Consider the following 18,360-nt stretch of genomic DNA (forward strand, 5'->3'; position numbering starts at 1 on the left):
ATAAACTCGTGGGAACGTGATAATATTTTGTTGCCACGAGATATTAATTCGTGGGAATGTCATATTAAGTCGTGGGAAGGTGATAATAAATCGGGGCCACGAGATCATTTTGTTGAGGTAACGAAATCATTATGTCGTGGCCACGCGATTTAAAGTCGTGGCCTCGAGATCATATTTTGAGAGAACAACATATTTCTCGTGGCCACGTAGAATCCATTCAGCCGATCTCCGGTTCTGGCGGTACCACTTTTAGCATAGCTTAGCATAGATCATTGAAGTGGACAAGACCATTAGCATTTTTCGCAAAAAAATGACCAAAGAGTTTCGATACTTTTCCTATTTAAAACTTGACTCTTCTGTAGTTACATCGTGCACTAAGACCGACGGAAAATGTAAAGTTGCGATTTTCTAGGCTGATATGGCTAGGAACTATACTCTCATTCCTGCGTAATAATCAAGAAACTTTTCTGCCGTACCATGAGTGCAGCAGGCGTAATGATATGACGCAGCGGCTGAAAATAGTCCCCAGCTCGGTAACTTCTAACGCTCCCTGTGCAAGCAGGTTGTCACATTGGTTATGTTGACGGAAGGTAGCCTATTTTCAGGCGCTGCGTCATATCATTACGCCTGCTGCACTCATGGTACGGCAGTAAAGTATATCAGCCTAGAAAATCGCAACTTTACATTTTCCATCGGTCTTTGTGCACGATGTAACTACAGAAGAGTCATGTTTTAAATAGGAAAAATATCTAAACTCTTTGGTCATTTTTTTTAGAGAAATGCTAATGGTCTTGTCCACTTCAATGATGTATGCTAAGCTATGCTAAAAGTGGTACCGCCAGACCCAGAGATCGGCTGAATGGATTCAAAAACGGTAAAACTCAACTGTTTAACTCTGGGGGAGTTGTAAAATGAGCCTATTTCCAAAAAAAGTGGAGTATCCCTTTAAGACATGGGTGCGTTATAAGTGAAAGACACCTAAAGCGCATTCTTAAGTTGAATGGGATTTTTCGACTGAAATTTGCTAGCTTGAATGTAATACTCGGGTCACGAATAAAGTCCCGTTTAAGGCAATAAACAAAAACAAATTATGAGAAACTTAAATTAACAAATAATAAAGTAAATTATGCCCGGGGTAAAAGGAGTGTCGCGTGTGAAGATTCGGTTCCCACATATTATAAAACTCGTAGCCACGAGAAACGGATGTCGTTCCCTCAACATACGATCTCGTGCCCACGATATATTATTATGTTCCCACGAGTTTCTATGTTGTGGCCACGACAAAACTAAGTGAACCGAACATGTCCCCTCCCGGTCACCGTAGAAGCTATGTAGTCTGTGCAGGAATTATTAGTTCACCTCCCGAGTCATTCGTTCATCATGAATTATGGAAAGGAAAATTGAAAAGTTACGGAAATTAATAAATTGTAAGAAATTTGAGGCCAGAACTGCATCACTTTACTGTAAAAAAACTAACAGCACGTTTGTTTGTTAGGAAGATTGGGAACTATTAACTAATTTCAGTATCCAATACGGATGTCAAGTCACATGACAAAAGAACGAACGACTCAGACCCGAAGACTCTGGAGGTGAACTAATCATTCCTGTTTCCTGTACAGAACCTATGGGGTGTTGCGCATGCACGGTCAACACAAAATTAACGAATCACTCTCTGAGACAATTCGTTATCCCTTAGTCATATTAAAGATTCTTTCAAACTGAATGAATCGTTCATGATCGACCCATCACTAGAACCCCATTAAGGATCCCAGTGTCAGGAACAAGTGGATGGTTTAAGTGGATCGACTCAAAGGATGTTTGCTCGGAGAACTTGACTGCAGATTGTTTTGCAAACGAGGCACAGTGTGATAGAAAGTTTACAGAGAAACTTTTCTTGACAGATGAAGCAGTCAGCTGTATTAGACCTGACAGCGGCTACATCGCAAACCGTATATTTCATAATGTTTTGTCTGTAAATTACGGTTTTATATAATGTTTTCATATTTTCATAAGGTTTCATATGCGATGACGTTAGCCAATCATAACAGCGGCCGTTTACTGACAAGCATTAAAGGAGCCGCCCCTTAAAAACTGATCATTTCAGACAGAGGCTCATACTTGTTTCAGAACAAGGGTTGAAAAAAATGGTTTTTACACACACACACACACATATATATATATATATATATATATATATATATATATATATATATATATATATATAGTGCTATGCATACATTTAGAGATTGGCATGGAGTACTTTCCATAAGATCATCTCTCAATGTAAATCAAACCAGCTATTAGGCTAACTGAAATAAAACCATGCCAATCTGTAGGTATGGTGAAGGCTATGTGATGATGTGGGGCTATTTTAATTCCAAAGGCCAGGGGAACTTTATCAGGATGCATAGTATCCTGGATCCATGAAGTAACTGGACTTTAAAAATTTAAATCTGCCTGCCTCTATGGGAATTTAACATAGGGGTGTCCAGACTTAAGCACCCTGTATTTTAAGGAAGAACATTTATTTATTTACGATACATTATTCATTCACAAAGAAAATTGGTGTCCTTAAAGGTTGGATTTTGCCTAATTTTTTTAATTAAGGCATTAAGTTCAATTTCCAAAAGATGATTTTTTATTCCTCTTTTTAGTCAACTTTAGCATGGGTGTCTAAACTTATGCATAGCACTGTATATATATATATATTTTTTTTTTGCAAAAAACTTTATCAACATTATTAGTGACAGTGAACTTCAAGGAACATATTAAAATGATTCTAAAAGATCCATGCCATGACCCCTTTAACAGACAGACTAACTGGCCACTGAACTCTGGTTTACGACCCACCAATTGAGAATCAAATTTAAAACCATTTTACAGTTATATATATTTCAAATATATTATTAATTAATTAATTATATTTAAATAAATGTATTTACATTTACACTGACATAATTTTTTTTTTTTTAAAGAAATTAATACTTTTATTCACAGAGGGTGCAATAAATTGATCAAAAGTGACAATAAAGACATTTCTATTTCTAATTTGAACTTTCTATTTATCAAAGAGTCCTGAAATAAACGCAGTCTTGGTGAGCATAAGCGACTTCTTTCAAAAATATGAAAAAATCTTACAGACTCTGTAAGTACTGTGTATCCATGACTTCAAATTTCATTCAATTCCATTCCTTCTCCATGCTTAGAAATTAACATTTTAAAATTCATAGGCCTAGATGTTTATAGGTTTTCCATGGCTCGTTACAGTATCGACACAGAGAGGTTTAGGTGTGGAAAGGGTAGCAATTTCAAGACTTTACAACCAAAATCTAGAAATCTACAGTTTTTAAACTTCAGTTCAGAGATTAATGGGCAAAAAGTCCTTTCGCCAACTAATCCCAAATGTTTTTGCCCTGTTGTATAAATCTAAGCAATGCTGCCTGACGCAATACTCGTCTAAACACTGTAAAATCCTATAATCTGTGCTCTCTGATGCAATGTGAAATGTTCAGTGCATCACAAAATTTTGAAATTGTTAGCTGGCACTTCCTACGTATCACTAGCGGTCGTCTGTTTTCGTTGTCATGTTGGAAGTCCTCTATCTGTAGGTGCAGACCCCTCACACTTCAGCGGCTGAATTTCCTCTGCTTTCACAGTCTCATTTAGAATAGAAATAAATACATGCGCGGTGAGGCCAGGTCTACCGCATTTCAAAGCATGTGGATCTCCCTGTAATCAAAATTTCTCATGTTATGCATCACAATTTCATTCATGGCAGTGCAGTGCTGTGTCTAGACCCCAAAAGAGAGCCCGGTCCCATGGAGGGAGGGCTAAACAGAGAAAAGGGGGTACAGATGCAGTTGAGCGCAGGACAGCGGCGGAAGGAGCGAAGTGTCTCTGTGATAGGCACCCACAGCAGCCTTTTCCCCCCCATAATCCCCATCATTTCCACACTCGCATTCCTAGACAACAGCGGTCCCGCGGGGCGCCCGCTCAGCCTCTCCGGGGCGCAGCACACCTAAAGGGATTAGGACTGCGAGACGGAGACCTGGAGAATTTCTGCCGAGCATTCAGCTGGCGCTATCACACCAGCATCCTGCAATGTCCCTAAACGCCACGCTTAAGGGGTTGGCTGTTTTTTCCCTCTCCGTAAGCCCCAAACAGCTTCTTGCCCCCCCCCCCCCCCACCCCACCCGAAAGCCTCCAAAAGCCACCCTGCCCGTGCACATGCTGTAAAGAGGCTTGTCGTTTGCTTTCCCCCCCCCCCCCCAGAAGAAAAACATTTATTTTTGTATCCAATTAGTGAATCTGGCTGTCTATAGGACAACTTTTTAACCCTTAAACAGGCAAGAGTAGAAAATGATAAGCAACAAATAATTTCATGTCATTTTTTATATCATCTGGACTTAATCATATCCAAAAGAATTTTTGAAAAATGTTATGTATTTTGGATGTTATGAGTTGTGAGTCCCAGATCACGTTGCCTGTTTAGGGTATAAAAAAAAGGACCAAATCTATAACTGTAACTGCCATTGCATGTTTAAAACAATTATATCCTATACTTCAACTCATATAATGTTGACATAATATATATCATTGGAAAGCTTACAAACCGTTTTGAAATCGGACCTTGCGTTACCATAAAAATGGTTAAAAAAAATGGTAATATGGTAAAAAATGTTGGATTTAGGTCAGGCTGACTAATTGATCACAGATAACTTGAAGCAAATCATGTGACCAGCATACTCAAGACAGACAGGCTGTATCAGTTTAACCTGTACATTTTATAATTTGTAAAAAAAAAATAAAAAAAAAAAAACCCTCAGAATACAAAGATTGTTACAAAAATGAATACAAAGTTAATCCCTTTTTTATACCCAAAAGTGGCAATGTGACTCAGGTGTAACATATATTTCAAAACGTGCTAAATAACAACATGAACAACATTTTTATACATTTTCTTTTTCAGCACCTTAAGACAATGTTCATAATTAATGTTAGCAGTGTTAGTATTATTTTTTCAAAAGAATAGTAAGTTTAATATATATATTTACTTATCTCAAAATCTGAATGTCCTGCACCACTGGCAGCCATGTTGGATTTAGGTCAGGCTGACTAATTAATCACAATATTTTTTAAACAAATCATGTGACCAGCATACTCAAGACAGACCAGGCTGTGATAAATGATAAAAAAAGACGACAAAAACTATGTTACACCCAGATCACATTGCCAGGTTTAGGGTTAAAAAGCATTGTGCAAAAGTGCATTCATGGGTCAATGACAAAAAAAAAAGAGTGTATAAATAAAAAAGTTCTTACAAATGTAATTTGTATTCTTGCTGGCTTCATATGGTTTTGAAAATGTTTTATACATTTAAAAAAAAAAAAAAAAATCAAATGACTAATGTCATGTGGTCAAACTATCACTTAAAAATGATAATTTAATATGTCTTTCATGAATAACTTAACTATTACAAATAAATATCTTTTGGGAAGTCAGACCATATGACATTTTACAAACTGAGTTAATCTTGCCTTGTCATAAAAAGGTCAAATGGTCTGACCAGGGTTCGTACAGATTCTGTCAAATGTAATTCCAGGACTTTTCAAGCACTACTTTTTGGCATTTTAATGACTAAAATCAGAACTTATCAAACAATATCTTTATTTATTTTATTTGTTGTTGTTTTTTAACTCAAATTACATATATATGGTATCTGATGTTTCACTTCATCAAGATCAATCCATTGACCAGCGCTGTCAGGCATGGGAAATCCCCTGAACCACTGAAAGGATACTATGACAAATATATCGCCTTCCTTATTCAAACTGTTTTTATTTCCATGATTGACCTGAAGAATGAAAGTTTTATTTATATACTTATCATAAATTTAATATCATGCGAAATAGCTCTATATCTCAGACGGGCAGCAGCGTGAATTTTACGTGAAAAGATTTTGTTCAAAAAAATTAAACACTAATTTCATATATATTCATATATATATTGTATTTCAATAATTCAAGCACTTTTCAAGCACCTCTTCAAAAATATTGCCGTTTTCAAGGGTTTTCCAGGATTTAAATTTCAAAAAGTCAAATTCAAGTAACTTTAAGCACCTTGTATGAATCCTGGTCTGATATATACATTTTTATTTGTCTTGTTTTTTTATGCATTTTTTTAATGCATAAAATTATGCATTTTTATGCATGACTTTGTTTGTAATAATTTCACAGGATTTTGGGACAAAAGGTTTTTTACATGTTAAGAAGCAGTGAAGCAGAAGAAATAATATTAAAAGATTAAACCACTTTAATATTAGAACCTTTAATATTATAGAAATACTATATAGAAATATTATTAACCTTATTAGAAACCCTTTTCAAGAACTACACTAATGCACTTTAATGTAGCATTTTCTTCATTATGATATCGGGATAAGTTGTATCCCAGTGACATTTTTACTTCATTTTGCACAAAGTGCCAGGGTAACTTCACATTAATAAGACCTCATAACAAATAAAAAACATTAAATAACTGTTCTTTCTGGGATTTATGGTAAGAGGGCTAACATAAAGAAAATTAAACAAAAGCATCTAAATGGTACACTGCTGACAATTTTTTACTAACCCATTAAAAGATGTCATTATATATGAGACGTATTACATGAAAGCAGAGCGCTGCATGTTTTCACCAGTTCTGCAGTGTGTTAATATCATCATGTACAGTATTTCTCTCTCTCTCTCGTGATTAATGGTCTGACGTCAGTCAGGGATTAGTATTTCTGTTCTCTTGACAGCTTTGAGAGGAACACAGACACACTCCTCTAGTCTGACCCAGCAGTAAATAACCTTCCCATTTGTTCACACAGATGATAATGTCTGCAGTGAATAATCCCAAAATATAATAGGCATCTGTAAACGCAATCTCAAAAACAACTTTTCTGAGCCGTTTTCAATCGCAACCAGAAAGTGTCCAATACCTTTTTATGTCGTTTTGTCATTTAAAACCTAACAAAATAACAAACGCTGCTGTATAAAGATGATTCTCAACTATGCTATGAAAGATATAACGGAATTAATTGATATACCATTTTTCTTTATGAAATATGGGTAAAATGGCCATAAATGGGTAGTCCCATTCAATCCACTGTATCTGATTTGCAGATGAATGTGTTCTTGGGGCAACATGTACTGAAAACAGATGTGTAATAATGGGAGTAATAATTGGCAATATTTTCATAATAATATAATATTTCATAGGAATATATCATTTCTTTCCCTATTCACTTGTTGTGTCTCCCAGAATGCCTGATAAACATGCTTTAAGTCCTGGTGTCTCTGCAGAGGACGTGTATGAAATCAATGCCCTGTTTTGTAACAGAAAGTCATATTTTGATTAGAAAAGACATAACATTCACGAAAATCAGAAAATTAGTCAGATTTAAATGAAAATGACAGAATATTATCATATTTCCATAAGAGCGCTAAATTCGATCACTAATGTCAGACATTTTTAAAGACCAAGGAGTTGTTGTCATGTTGAAACCTCCAAACATTTGGTATCTCTGAAAAGCCCCTGAATGTGCTCTTTACGGGACATCCAGACTGTGACATGTCTGGTGTCAGAGAAATTCACTCAACTATAGTCTATTACAGAGGACAAAGGTCTTTTCCTGGGTCCATGGAGGATATAATGTGATAATGTGTCATACATATAAGAATTGAGTGTCCAAATAATGTTTGGGTTCCACTGTTAGGCGATGGTTCTAGAAAGATGAACAATAATCTCATGCGATTCACACTTCAAAAAGCGTCGTGTCATACGGCGTACTATGTGATATTACAATCTGCTGTTCTGTGATAGGCTGCATGTGATATAAACACAAACACATGTGACTGACTGCAGTCCTACCTGAGTCTCCACCGGGCACAGCGCGCGGAGCCGAGGCCACATACACCGATAAAACACACACCACTGTCGCTCCTGTCAGGGTCCATGTCCACCTGTCCGACGACATTCAGACGTCTTCTGAGCTTTCAAGATAGTGGTTATTATAAGAAACTTCCTGTATGTTAACTTACACGTTTATTCAACGTGTCTGGAGAAGCGTTCGTCTCGCGCATCTAGTTTGCAATCCGGAGCGTACTCAAAATACACTGATAAATAACGTTACATGTTTATAAATATAAACATATTTGCTGTACGGCAACGGAAGCGTTATTATCGAGGTTTGGTGTTAAAATAACAAAGTTATCGTTTAAGTTGCCCTCTTATCTATCCCGGTGGTGCCAGCCTTTATGTAGAGAGCTTTGCAAATGTTGCTCTTAACAAACCGAACTGAAGCTTAGAAACATCGCGTCATTGTGCGTTTTTAGTCTTCTCAGAAGCACAATCTGGACAGCATCTGCATTTACATCTGCACTGTTGATCTTTTGACTTTTTTTCCCGCTTGGACTCGACGATAGTGCTGGATTTCACTTCCTGGTTGGGAGGGGTTTGTATTAGCGTTTGTAAAAATTACCATAGTAACCGTAGTTTCCGGCAAATTACCGAAGTTGCTGCAGTTCTTGTGTGACTACTGCAAAGTCTAAACAAATAAATACGGGATCTCGAATAAACACTGTAATAAGCTTTCAGAAACTTTTTCATCTCTCTTTGATGGCAATAGTTTATACGGAGTTTGCTACATTTTTGCTTTAACTAACTGTAGTGTTGTTTTTAACTAACATGTTTTGTTTATTTCTTTTTTTATTCCTCCTAACATTAACTATATTTTGTGCCATTCTAGATGCGGGACCATCGTTTCAGGCTTTAATTCCATTATAATCCGGTGATGTGTAAACTCATGCCTACTGTAATGATTTCTTTACTATAAACATAAAAACCTTAAAAGTGTTACTTTAACTGTTACTACAATAAAACATGGTATTTTCCATTAATATTATCAAAATAATAAATGAAAGTGGCACAAATATTCCTGAAAACCTATGCTGTTTAAAGGAAATCACATATTATTTTATCATAGTTTAATAACAGTAACTACAGCTTGTAACTATATGGTTATTATAATTGTTTAGGGTCAAGACGGCATAGATAGCACTGTTACAGTTTGTAACTTGATATAGATCATTAAGCATATACAGTATGGAACCTTGAAAAGACTTTTCTAAACATTTGAATAATTAGGCTACATTGGACAAAACAACTTTAATGTCTCCCTGTAGTCAATAATTTTAACCCTTAAAGCTCATATTTGATCGCCAGAATGACTTTTTATCTCACAATTGCAAGTTTACATCTCACAATTCTGACTTTTTTTCTTCATAACATTATGACTTTATAACTCTCAATTGTGAGTTTAAATCATGTAATTCTGAGAAAAAAAGTTGTAAGATGTAAACTCGCAATTGTGAGAAAAAAAGTCACAGTTACCCTTATTTTTTATTCTGTGGCAGAAACAATCTTCTACATGAATGTAACTCTACACCCTTGCTTCATTTAGGATACGCCGAACATGAATATGCAAATTAGCCCCCGCCTCCACTCATCACAGGAGCTCAGATTATCTGATCCACTCGTGAACTTTACTGTAGTAAACGCTGCACAATGCCAAGTGAAAAACTGGTTTAATTCAGCCATAAATGTTTGAACCAGAAACTGATTCAGAAGAAGAAGAGGAAGAGTGAATTATACAGGCTTGTATTCAAGGCGATGCGTCAGAATGGTAATGCTCTTTCTACGGCATCGGACACATAATGGTAATTACCATGATTAGTCTTTTTCTTGACTACGTTATCAAACAGCTAATAATGTGTTGCTATAATGTTACACAAACATGTTCAAGTTCGTATCTCAGAGTCAGACAGATGCCTTCTAACAATCAGCATCCAAACACTTTGAACAACTCAAAAGGCATGTACAGACCCTTTCCAAAAAGTTTATTTATTTCCATAATTCCATTCAAAACGTTAAACTTCCATAGATTCTAGATTCAGGGCCCACAACTTAAACGATTTCAAGTATTTAGTTGTTTATTTGTACATAATTTGGGCTTCCAGCTCATAAAACCCACGAAAACAGGATTTCAAAAAATTAGAATATTACATGAAATCACAGTAATTACACAGTGATACCATGGTCATTGAAGCAGGTTTTGGTTCTTTTGGCAGTGTGGGCAGGTGCAAATCCTGCTGGAAAATGAAGGAAGCATGAAGTGCTCTGAAAATGTCCTGGTAGACGGCTGCGTTGACTCTGGATTTAATAAAGCACAGTGGACCAAAGTCCTCTTCTGATGAGAGCAAATTTTGCATCTCATTTGGAAACCAAGGTCCCAGAGTCTGGAGGAAGAATGGAGAGGCACACAATCCAAGATGCTTGAAGTCCAGTGTGAAGTTTCCACAGTCTGTGTTGGTCATCGGCTGGTGTTGGTCCACTGTGCTGTCCACTCAACGCAGCCGTCTACCAGGACATTTCCAGAGCACTTCATGCTTCCTTCAGCAGACAAGCTTTATGGAGATGCTGACTTCATTTTCCAGCAGGATTTGCACCTGCCCACACTGCCAAAAGAACCAAAACCTGGTTCAATGACCATGGTATCACTGTGTAATTACTGTGTGATTTCATGTAATTTTCAAATTTTTTGAAATCCTGTTTCTGTGGGTTTTATGAGCTGGAAGCCCAAATTATGTACAAATAAACAACTAAATACTTGAAATCGTTTAAGTTGTGGACCCTGAATCTGGAATCTGTGGAAGTTTAACATTTTGAATGGAATTATGGAAATAAATAAACTTTTCCATGATATTCTAAAGGGTCTGTATATCATAACATCAAAATATACATCATCTACATAATTCACCCGTTATATTGCTAAATATACCAGATTTTTCATATATACAGGAAAAATATACCAGGATAACATTGCTTCTCTTGAGACTGGCCTGCTTTGCAGCAGTTAATTATATGCTAAAGCCCGCCCACCTCGTAACATGATTGGTTACAAGGTAGTTTGTGACATCAGAAACACAAGCGATTTCAAACCGTCTTTTTTCACAGCAGTTTTAGTAGAAATGACTTTAGTAGCAATGGTGTTGACTTGTGAATATGCACATAGTTTGTCTTAAAGCATATTTAAAACACCACATAAACATCATTAAAAGCTTGATTTTCACTACAGGGGGACTTTAAATTAGACTAGGATCATAAACATTCATTTCTCACAGCCTTATTTTAATTTGTCAAATGAAATGACATCTGCCCTTACTAAAATCCTTGTGCACACTTTTAACGACCTTTAATTAGTGTGTTCCGTTTATCCTGAGTGTGACTCATTCAATCAGGCTTCAGCGCTGAAATGATTTGTCTTGTAGTTTTAGTAAAATTCTTTCTGGTGGCAGTTGCGAGATGTGGATGTAATACGAGACCCTTCTGTGCCTGAAGAGTGAAAGGGTTACCCTCGTAAAAATGTCATGCTAGACTGATCATTAATCCTCCACTATCTAAACTGAGTCTGATCCTTGACTAAATTGAGAGCTCTGAGAGGTAGAGATGTGTCAGCACCTCCGAGTTCATAATCCTCCACGCTCCCCTCCACCCTTTACTACTGTCCCTACTGTCTAATCACTGTTTCAACCACCTACCTGACACACACACACACACACACACACACACACACACACGCTGTCTGTCTTTCTTTTTATAACACACATCCACAAACCTCTTTCCCCAAAGCAAAATATATGAATTGCTTTTTAGAAAAATGTAAAATCGCTTCTAGGGCAATGTTATGAAAATGATGCAAATACTGTATTATAATCCTATATCATAATTATAGTTCCTAAATAATGCATAACCCAGCTATTTTACTTAAAATTTAAAACCAATATAAAACATAACACTTAGGAAACAGAGTAGTGTTTTTTCCATTCATTTTTCCCATAGGGATTTTAACAGTAACTCATTTACATAATGTTGATTATATACTGTATATAAACAATATATTTCAAGTTTAATGCAAAATATGCATATATATGTATATTATTTATATATATATATATTATATACACACATATATATATATATATATATATATATATATATATATATATATATACACTGAAAAAATTGTAATACATTTTTTTTATGGTAAGTGGTTGCACACACACAATTGATTTTAGCTACATTTAAACAAATGCATTAAGTTTAACTAAAATTGATTAAGTTCAACTTAATGCATTTGTTTAAATGTAGCTAAAATCAATTGTGTGCAACCACTTACCATCAATTTTTTTTATTAAATTCAACAAATCATTTTTTTCAGTGATATATATACACTCACCTAAAGGATTATTAGGAACACCTGTTCAATTTCTCATTAATGCAATTATCTAATCAACCAATCACATGGCAGTTGCTTCAATGCATTTAGGGGTGTGGTCCTGGTCAAGACAATCTCCTGAACTCCAAACTGAATGTCAGAATGGGAAAGAAAGGTGATTTAAGCAATTTTGAGCGTGGCATGGTTGTTGGTGCCAGACGGGCCGGTCTGAGTATTTCACAATCTGCTCAGTTACTGGGATTTTCACGCACAACCATTTCTAGGGTTTACAAAGAATGGTGTGAAAAGGGAAAAACATCCAGTATGCGGCAGTCCTGTGGGCGAAAATGCCTTGTTGATGCTAGAGGTCAGAGGAGAATGGGCCGACTGATTCAAGCTGATAGAAGAGCAACTTTGACTGAAATAACCACTCGTTACAACCGAGGTATGCAGCAAAGCATTTGTGAAGCCACAACACGCACAACCTTGAGGCGGATGGGCTACAACAGCAGAAGACCCCACCGGGTACCACTCATCTCCACTACAAATAGGAAAAAGAGGCTACAATTTGCACGAGCTCACCAAAATTGGACAGTTGAAGACTGGAAAAATGTTGCCTGGTCTGATGAGTCTCGATTTCTGTTGAGACATTCAGATGGTAGAGTCAGAATTTGGCGTAAACAGAATGAGAACATGGATCCATCATGCCTTGTTACCACTGTGCAGGCTGGTGGTGGTGGTGTAATGGTGTGGGGGATGTTTTCTTGGCACACTTTAGGCCCCTTAGTGCCAACTGGGCATCGTTGAAATGCCACGGCCTACCTGAGCATTGTTTCTGACCATGTCCATCCCTTTATGACCACCATGTACCCATCCTCTGATGGCTACTTCCAGCAGAATAATGCACCATGTCACAAAGCTCGAATCATTTCAAATTGGTTTCTTGAACATGACAATGAGTTCACTGTACTAAAATGGCACCTTGTTGAATCAATGCCACGTAGAATTAAGGCAGTTCTGAAGGCGAAAGGGGGTCAAACACAGTATTAGTACGGTGTTCCTAATAATCCTTTAGGTGAGTGTATATATATATATATATATATATATATATATATATATATATATATATATATACACTGAAAAAATTGTATCAAATTTTTTATGGTAAGTGGTTGCACACAATTGATTTTGGCTACATTTAAACAAATGCATTAAGTTGATGCATTTGTTTAAATGTAGCTAAAATCAATTGTGTGCAACCACTTACCATAAAAAATGTGATTAAATTCAACAAATCATTTTTTTCAGTGATATATATATATATACACACACACATATACATAAGACTCGATTATGTCATGGGAGTAGGAGGAGTTAAAGAGCTCCTTTGGCATGTTTTGCTTTTTTCGACTCTGATTGGTGAAATTATCTGTATAGCATGATGGGTAATGTAGTTTTTCACCAAGAATTCTGCTGTTAAACGATTATTTGAAAAAATAAGTTGAAATAATGCGGGTTGGCGGCTATACCATCGATTAACAACCCCATATCTCACAGTAGGGCTGTCTTTAAAGGTGTACAAGTTTCCTTATGGAGAAAATGAATGGAACACGACTGTTACACTCTATACAGTTTATTTTTATTTTTTTTTGATAATAATAAAATAAAGGTGATCACCAATAAAGGTGATTTACCAGGACGAGCGTTGATGCTACATAAACAGAAAGTAACCACATAGGCAACTATCTGCAGTGCTACACTCTTAAAAAAAAGGGTTCCTCGAGGTTCTATATAGAACCCTGGGGTTCAGTACTTGGCCAATAGAACCTTTTACCAAAAAAATGGTTCTATGTAGAACCCTTGCATAGCAAAGAACCTTTTTTTATTAAAATGGTTCTATAATTCATGTTTTATGACTGAAGTGTAAACTAAAGATTACACAACACATTCACAAAGCTTTTTGAGTCAAGACCCATGAGAATGACTGCTGTAGTCAAAAACAAGAGTAAACAAATATTAATATGAGCTGTACATTAGCATGAAACTTATATTTCCTAATATATTATAGTTTAACTTTTTGACAAATCATTTTGGGAAGAAAAAAATAAACTAACCAGGAGTTTTCTTTATTTTGTATACCATATTGTGATGGTTTTAATCTATCGAAGGGAACATTAAAAACAAATAATCGTAAAAATGCTCCCTGGTGGTGTACATGCGTTGCGTTCTGGATTGTTTATATTTTCTTATTTAATAATAACTCGTTTAATAATAAAGAACCCTTAAATGGTTCTATTTAGAACCATCTAACTTGGATTCAAAGAACCATTTGGGGTTCTTTTTATGGAACCCTTTTAAATGGTTCTATATAGAACCATTTTGGAGTTCCATATATGAAGCGGGTGATAGAACCATTTCTGGTTCTAAATAGAACCATTTCTTTTAAGAGTGTAGGTACATTTCTACACTAAGAGTCAGTTTGAGTGCTGCATTCATTCAATTTAAATGCAAAGAATGTGAGAATTATTCATCTGGGTTGAAATGTTAAAGGAGAAGGCTTAATTTTTTTTTCTTTGACAGGTTAATCTGGGTAATTCTTGGTGCGTCTTAATTCTTCATCAATCTGTAACTGGTAAATCTGCCGTTCTGAAAGTTCAGGGGTTTGTTTTACCATTTCAATGCAAGTATGAATAATTTTTTAGACTTAGTCAGAAAAAGAAAAAAAAACATTTGATGAGAATTTATCTTTATTTGATGACCTCAGAACACTTTACAAATGCCAAGTATTTACTATACCCCTTTTTTGTGTGTGTGTGCGTGTGTGTGTTTGAAATGTCTGCTGATTACAGCCAGTTTAGAGAAGACACCAGAAAATCACAGGATGTTAAGAGCAAAGCCAACATCACACATATCGACATCTGCACATGAATTCAATCGCTCAATGCATCAGTGAAAACTGGATTAGACTTCCTAAATCGCAGATAAATCCGCCACTCATTGCAATATGTTTCGGCTCCAGCCTGTTGCTTACCTATCTGCTTACTTACTGTACACTGACAGTCTGTTTTAATCTAAACCCAAGAGCCTAGCAAACAAGTGGATTTTCAATAAAGCCCTTTAAAATCTGTAGAGAAAAATCCCATGATCCTCTGTGTTAGCTACACAAATATGCACAGCAATGAAAGGATTCGGTCTGCAACAGATTAATTGCAGTGGTAAATGCAATATGTCTCTCATGCACTACAAGTGCACCCTATATTTTATTATTATACAGCTCTATCAGACAAGCTTTTTACAATCTCTGAGACAAGCATGTAATGATATGCAGTTTATTGGGTTTCTTAAAAGCCAACACAAAACAAAAAGGCGATTCTTGCGCGCATCAACCGACTATTTAGGCCACCTTTGTCTTCTGTTTACCTCCTTGTGGTTTACAAAGCACTCCAATTAAAATCCCAAAGATTAGGACAATTGTGATTAATGTTCTTTAGCGGGGCCAGGAGTATGAGGCACAACAAAAGCAAGGGCTGCTTGGAATTGCCTTGAGCGGAACACCTAATGGCGGCCAATTAAAATAAGAGGATTCGATTTGGCCAAAGCAACAGGAACCTAAAGATAATGCATGTATCTAAAATTGCAGTAGATGCCACTCTCTTGATTCTGCTTCTATCATGTTTGTTATGGCATTTTCGCAAATTACCTGCAGCCATTGCAACAAACCCTTAATAAACCTTCATAAAGGGGGTGGGTTAAGAAAATGAGTTTTGGTATAAAGCAAGAAACATTTTGAAGAACACATTCAATTTAGAGTTGTTGTTCTTTTAACTAAAGAGTAAAATTTGGTAGGCAACACTTTACAAAAAGGTGCAATTGTTAATGCTTTAGGTATGAATGTACAGTGAACAATACTTTTACGGCATCTAGGTTACTGTTAATTCATACATCTACTACATTTGAACACTGTATTATGTACAAACAATAACAATATACCATTTAAGGTCAGTGCAGTTTTTTTTTAAAGAAATGAATCCCTTTTTTTCAGCAAGGGCACATGATCAAAAGTGACAGTAAAGACATTCATGATGTTACTAAAGATTTCTATTTAAAATGAATGCTTTTCTTTTGCAACGTCCCCAAACAATTTTAGCAACATATGTTTTCAGCAGTTATAATAATAAGAAATGTTATTTCTGAAGGATCATGCATGACACTGAAGACTGGAGTGATTGAAATTGTAATAATATTTCACAATATTACTGTTAGGATCCCAAACTTTTGAACGGTATTAAACAATAGAATGATCATTAACCTGGATTAATAAATGCTGCACAAAACAGTTCATTATTACTTCTTGTTACCTAAAGCATCAGCTAATTGAGTTAAGACAAATTTCAACCAAAAAGATGGAGCTAAATGAAGTGGTTCAAGAAAGAATAGGTTTTAGCGTATAGCGGATAGTGCCAGGTGTGAGGAGGGTGTGTGTGTGTGTGTGTGTGTGTGAGACTGAAGATGTGCATGAGGGAGAGTGAGACAGCACATCACAGCATGGGCTCCATGTGGGAGCAATCCAGTTACTTAAACTGATCAAGATTTAATTAACACAACGCTCGGCAATTACTCTGTAATTAAAGTCATTTGTCCTCTTGTGGAGCTGAGAGTGCCACTGCTGCCATAGAGCTGCAAATTAGAGAGGGGGAAGAAGAGGGGCTCAGTGCCTGTGATGTGTTTGTGTATTAGCCCTAGCCCTATAAATACTCTACTGCTTGTTTTATCATTGGCCATGAAGACAAGAAACCGTATAAATAGATGGAAATTTACGATGTGGGTTAGTAGAGGCAATTCGCCCTACTTTGAAATTATATTGTTGCGTTAAAAAAGGAGAACGGTCTTGGTCAATGTATTATTAAAGACATCAGGGGGTTTTGCTCTAATTTAAAAATGATATTTTTCACAGCACTATTCCGCAGTTAGGTGTATCACAAAACCAGTCATAAGTCGCACGGGTATATTTGTGGCGATAGCCAACAATACATTGTCTGGGTTAAAATTATCGATTTTTCTTTTATGCCAAAAATCATTAGGATATTAAGCAAAGATCATGTTCCATGAGGATATTTTGTAAATGTCCTACCGTAAATATATAAAACATTTATTTTTCTGAGTGAATGCAGCACAATCACCAACATAAATGAATAACTTTAAAGGAGATTTTCTCAATATTTTGATTTTTTTGCACCCTCAGATCCCAGATTTTCAAATAGTTGTATCTCGGCCAAATATTGCCCTATCCTAACAAACCATACATCAATGGAAAGCTTATTTACTCAGCTTTCATATTATGTATAAATCTAGGGTCACAAATACAGACCCTTTCCAAAAAATTTGAATATCATGGAAAAGTTTATTTATTTCCATAATTCCATTCAAAACGTTAAACTTCCACAGATTCCAGATTCAGGGCCCACAACTTAAACGATTTCAAGTATTTAGTTGTTTATTTGTACATAATTTGGGCTTCCAGCTCATAAAACCCACGAAAACAGGATTTAAAAAAATTTGAAAATTACATGAAATCACACAGTAATTACACAGTGATACCATGGTCATTGAACCAGGTTTTGGTTGTTTTGGCAGTGTGGGCAGGTGCAAATCCTGCTGGAAAATGAAGTCAGCATCTCCATAAAGCTTGTCTGCTGAAGGAAGCATGAAGTGCTCTGGAAATGTCCTGGTAGACGGCTGCGTTGAGTGGACAGCACAGTGGACCAACACCAGCTGATGACCAACACAGACTGTGGAAACTTCACACTGGACTTCAAGCATCTTGGATTGTGTGCCTCTCCATTCTTCCTCCAGACTCTGGGACCTTGGTTTCCAAATGAGATGCAAAATTTGCTCTCATCAGAAAAGAGGACTTTGGTCCACTGTGCTTTATTAAATCCAGAGTCAACGCAGCCGTCTACCAGGACATGTTCAGAGCACTTCATGCTTCCTTCAGCAGACAAGCTTTATGGAGATGCTGACTTCATTTTCCAGCAGGATTT

General features: G+C 36.2%; 1 protein-coding gene across 2 annotated transcripts in view; it reads right to left on the bottom strand.

The window, feature by feature from the left end:
• The window catches only part of tmem260 (transmembrane protein 260), a 51,864-nt gene that overhangs the window by 32,308 nt on the left and 1,196 nt on the right, over positions 1–18,360 (bottom strand). The window contains exon 1 of one of the 2 annotated variants that reach the window (XM_084393164.1): positions 7,915–8,469. The exons of the other annotated variant lie outside the window; for it this stretch is intronic. Within the exon in view, the coding sequence (XP_084249290.1) occupies positions 7,915–8,020 (106 nt within the window). The 5' untranslated portion in view covers positions 8,021–8,469. Of the gene's footprint in view, positions 1–7,914; positions 8,470–18,360 lie in introns of those variants that run through there. 2 annotated transcript variants of the gene reach the window in all.

The sequence above is a fragment of the Rutilus rutilus genome, assembly GCF_951802725.1.
Source record: "Rutilus rutilus genome assembly, chromosome: 21".
Lineage (NCBI taxonomy): Eukaryota > Metazoa > Chordata > Actinopteri > Cypriniformes > Leuciscidae > Rutilus > Rutilus rutilus.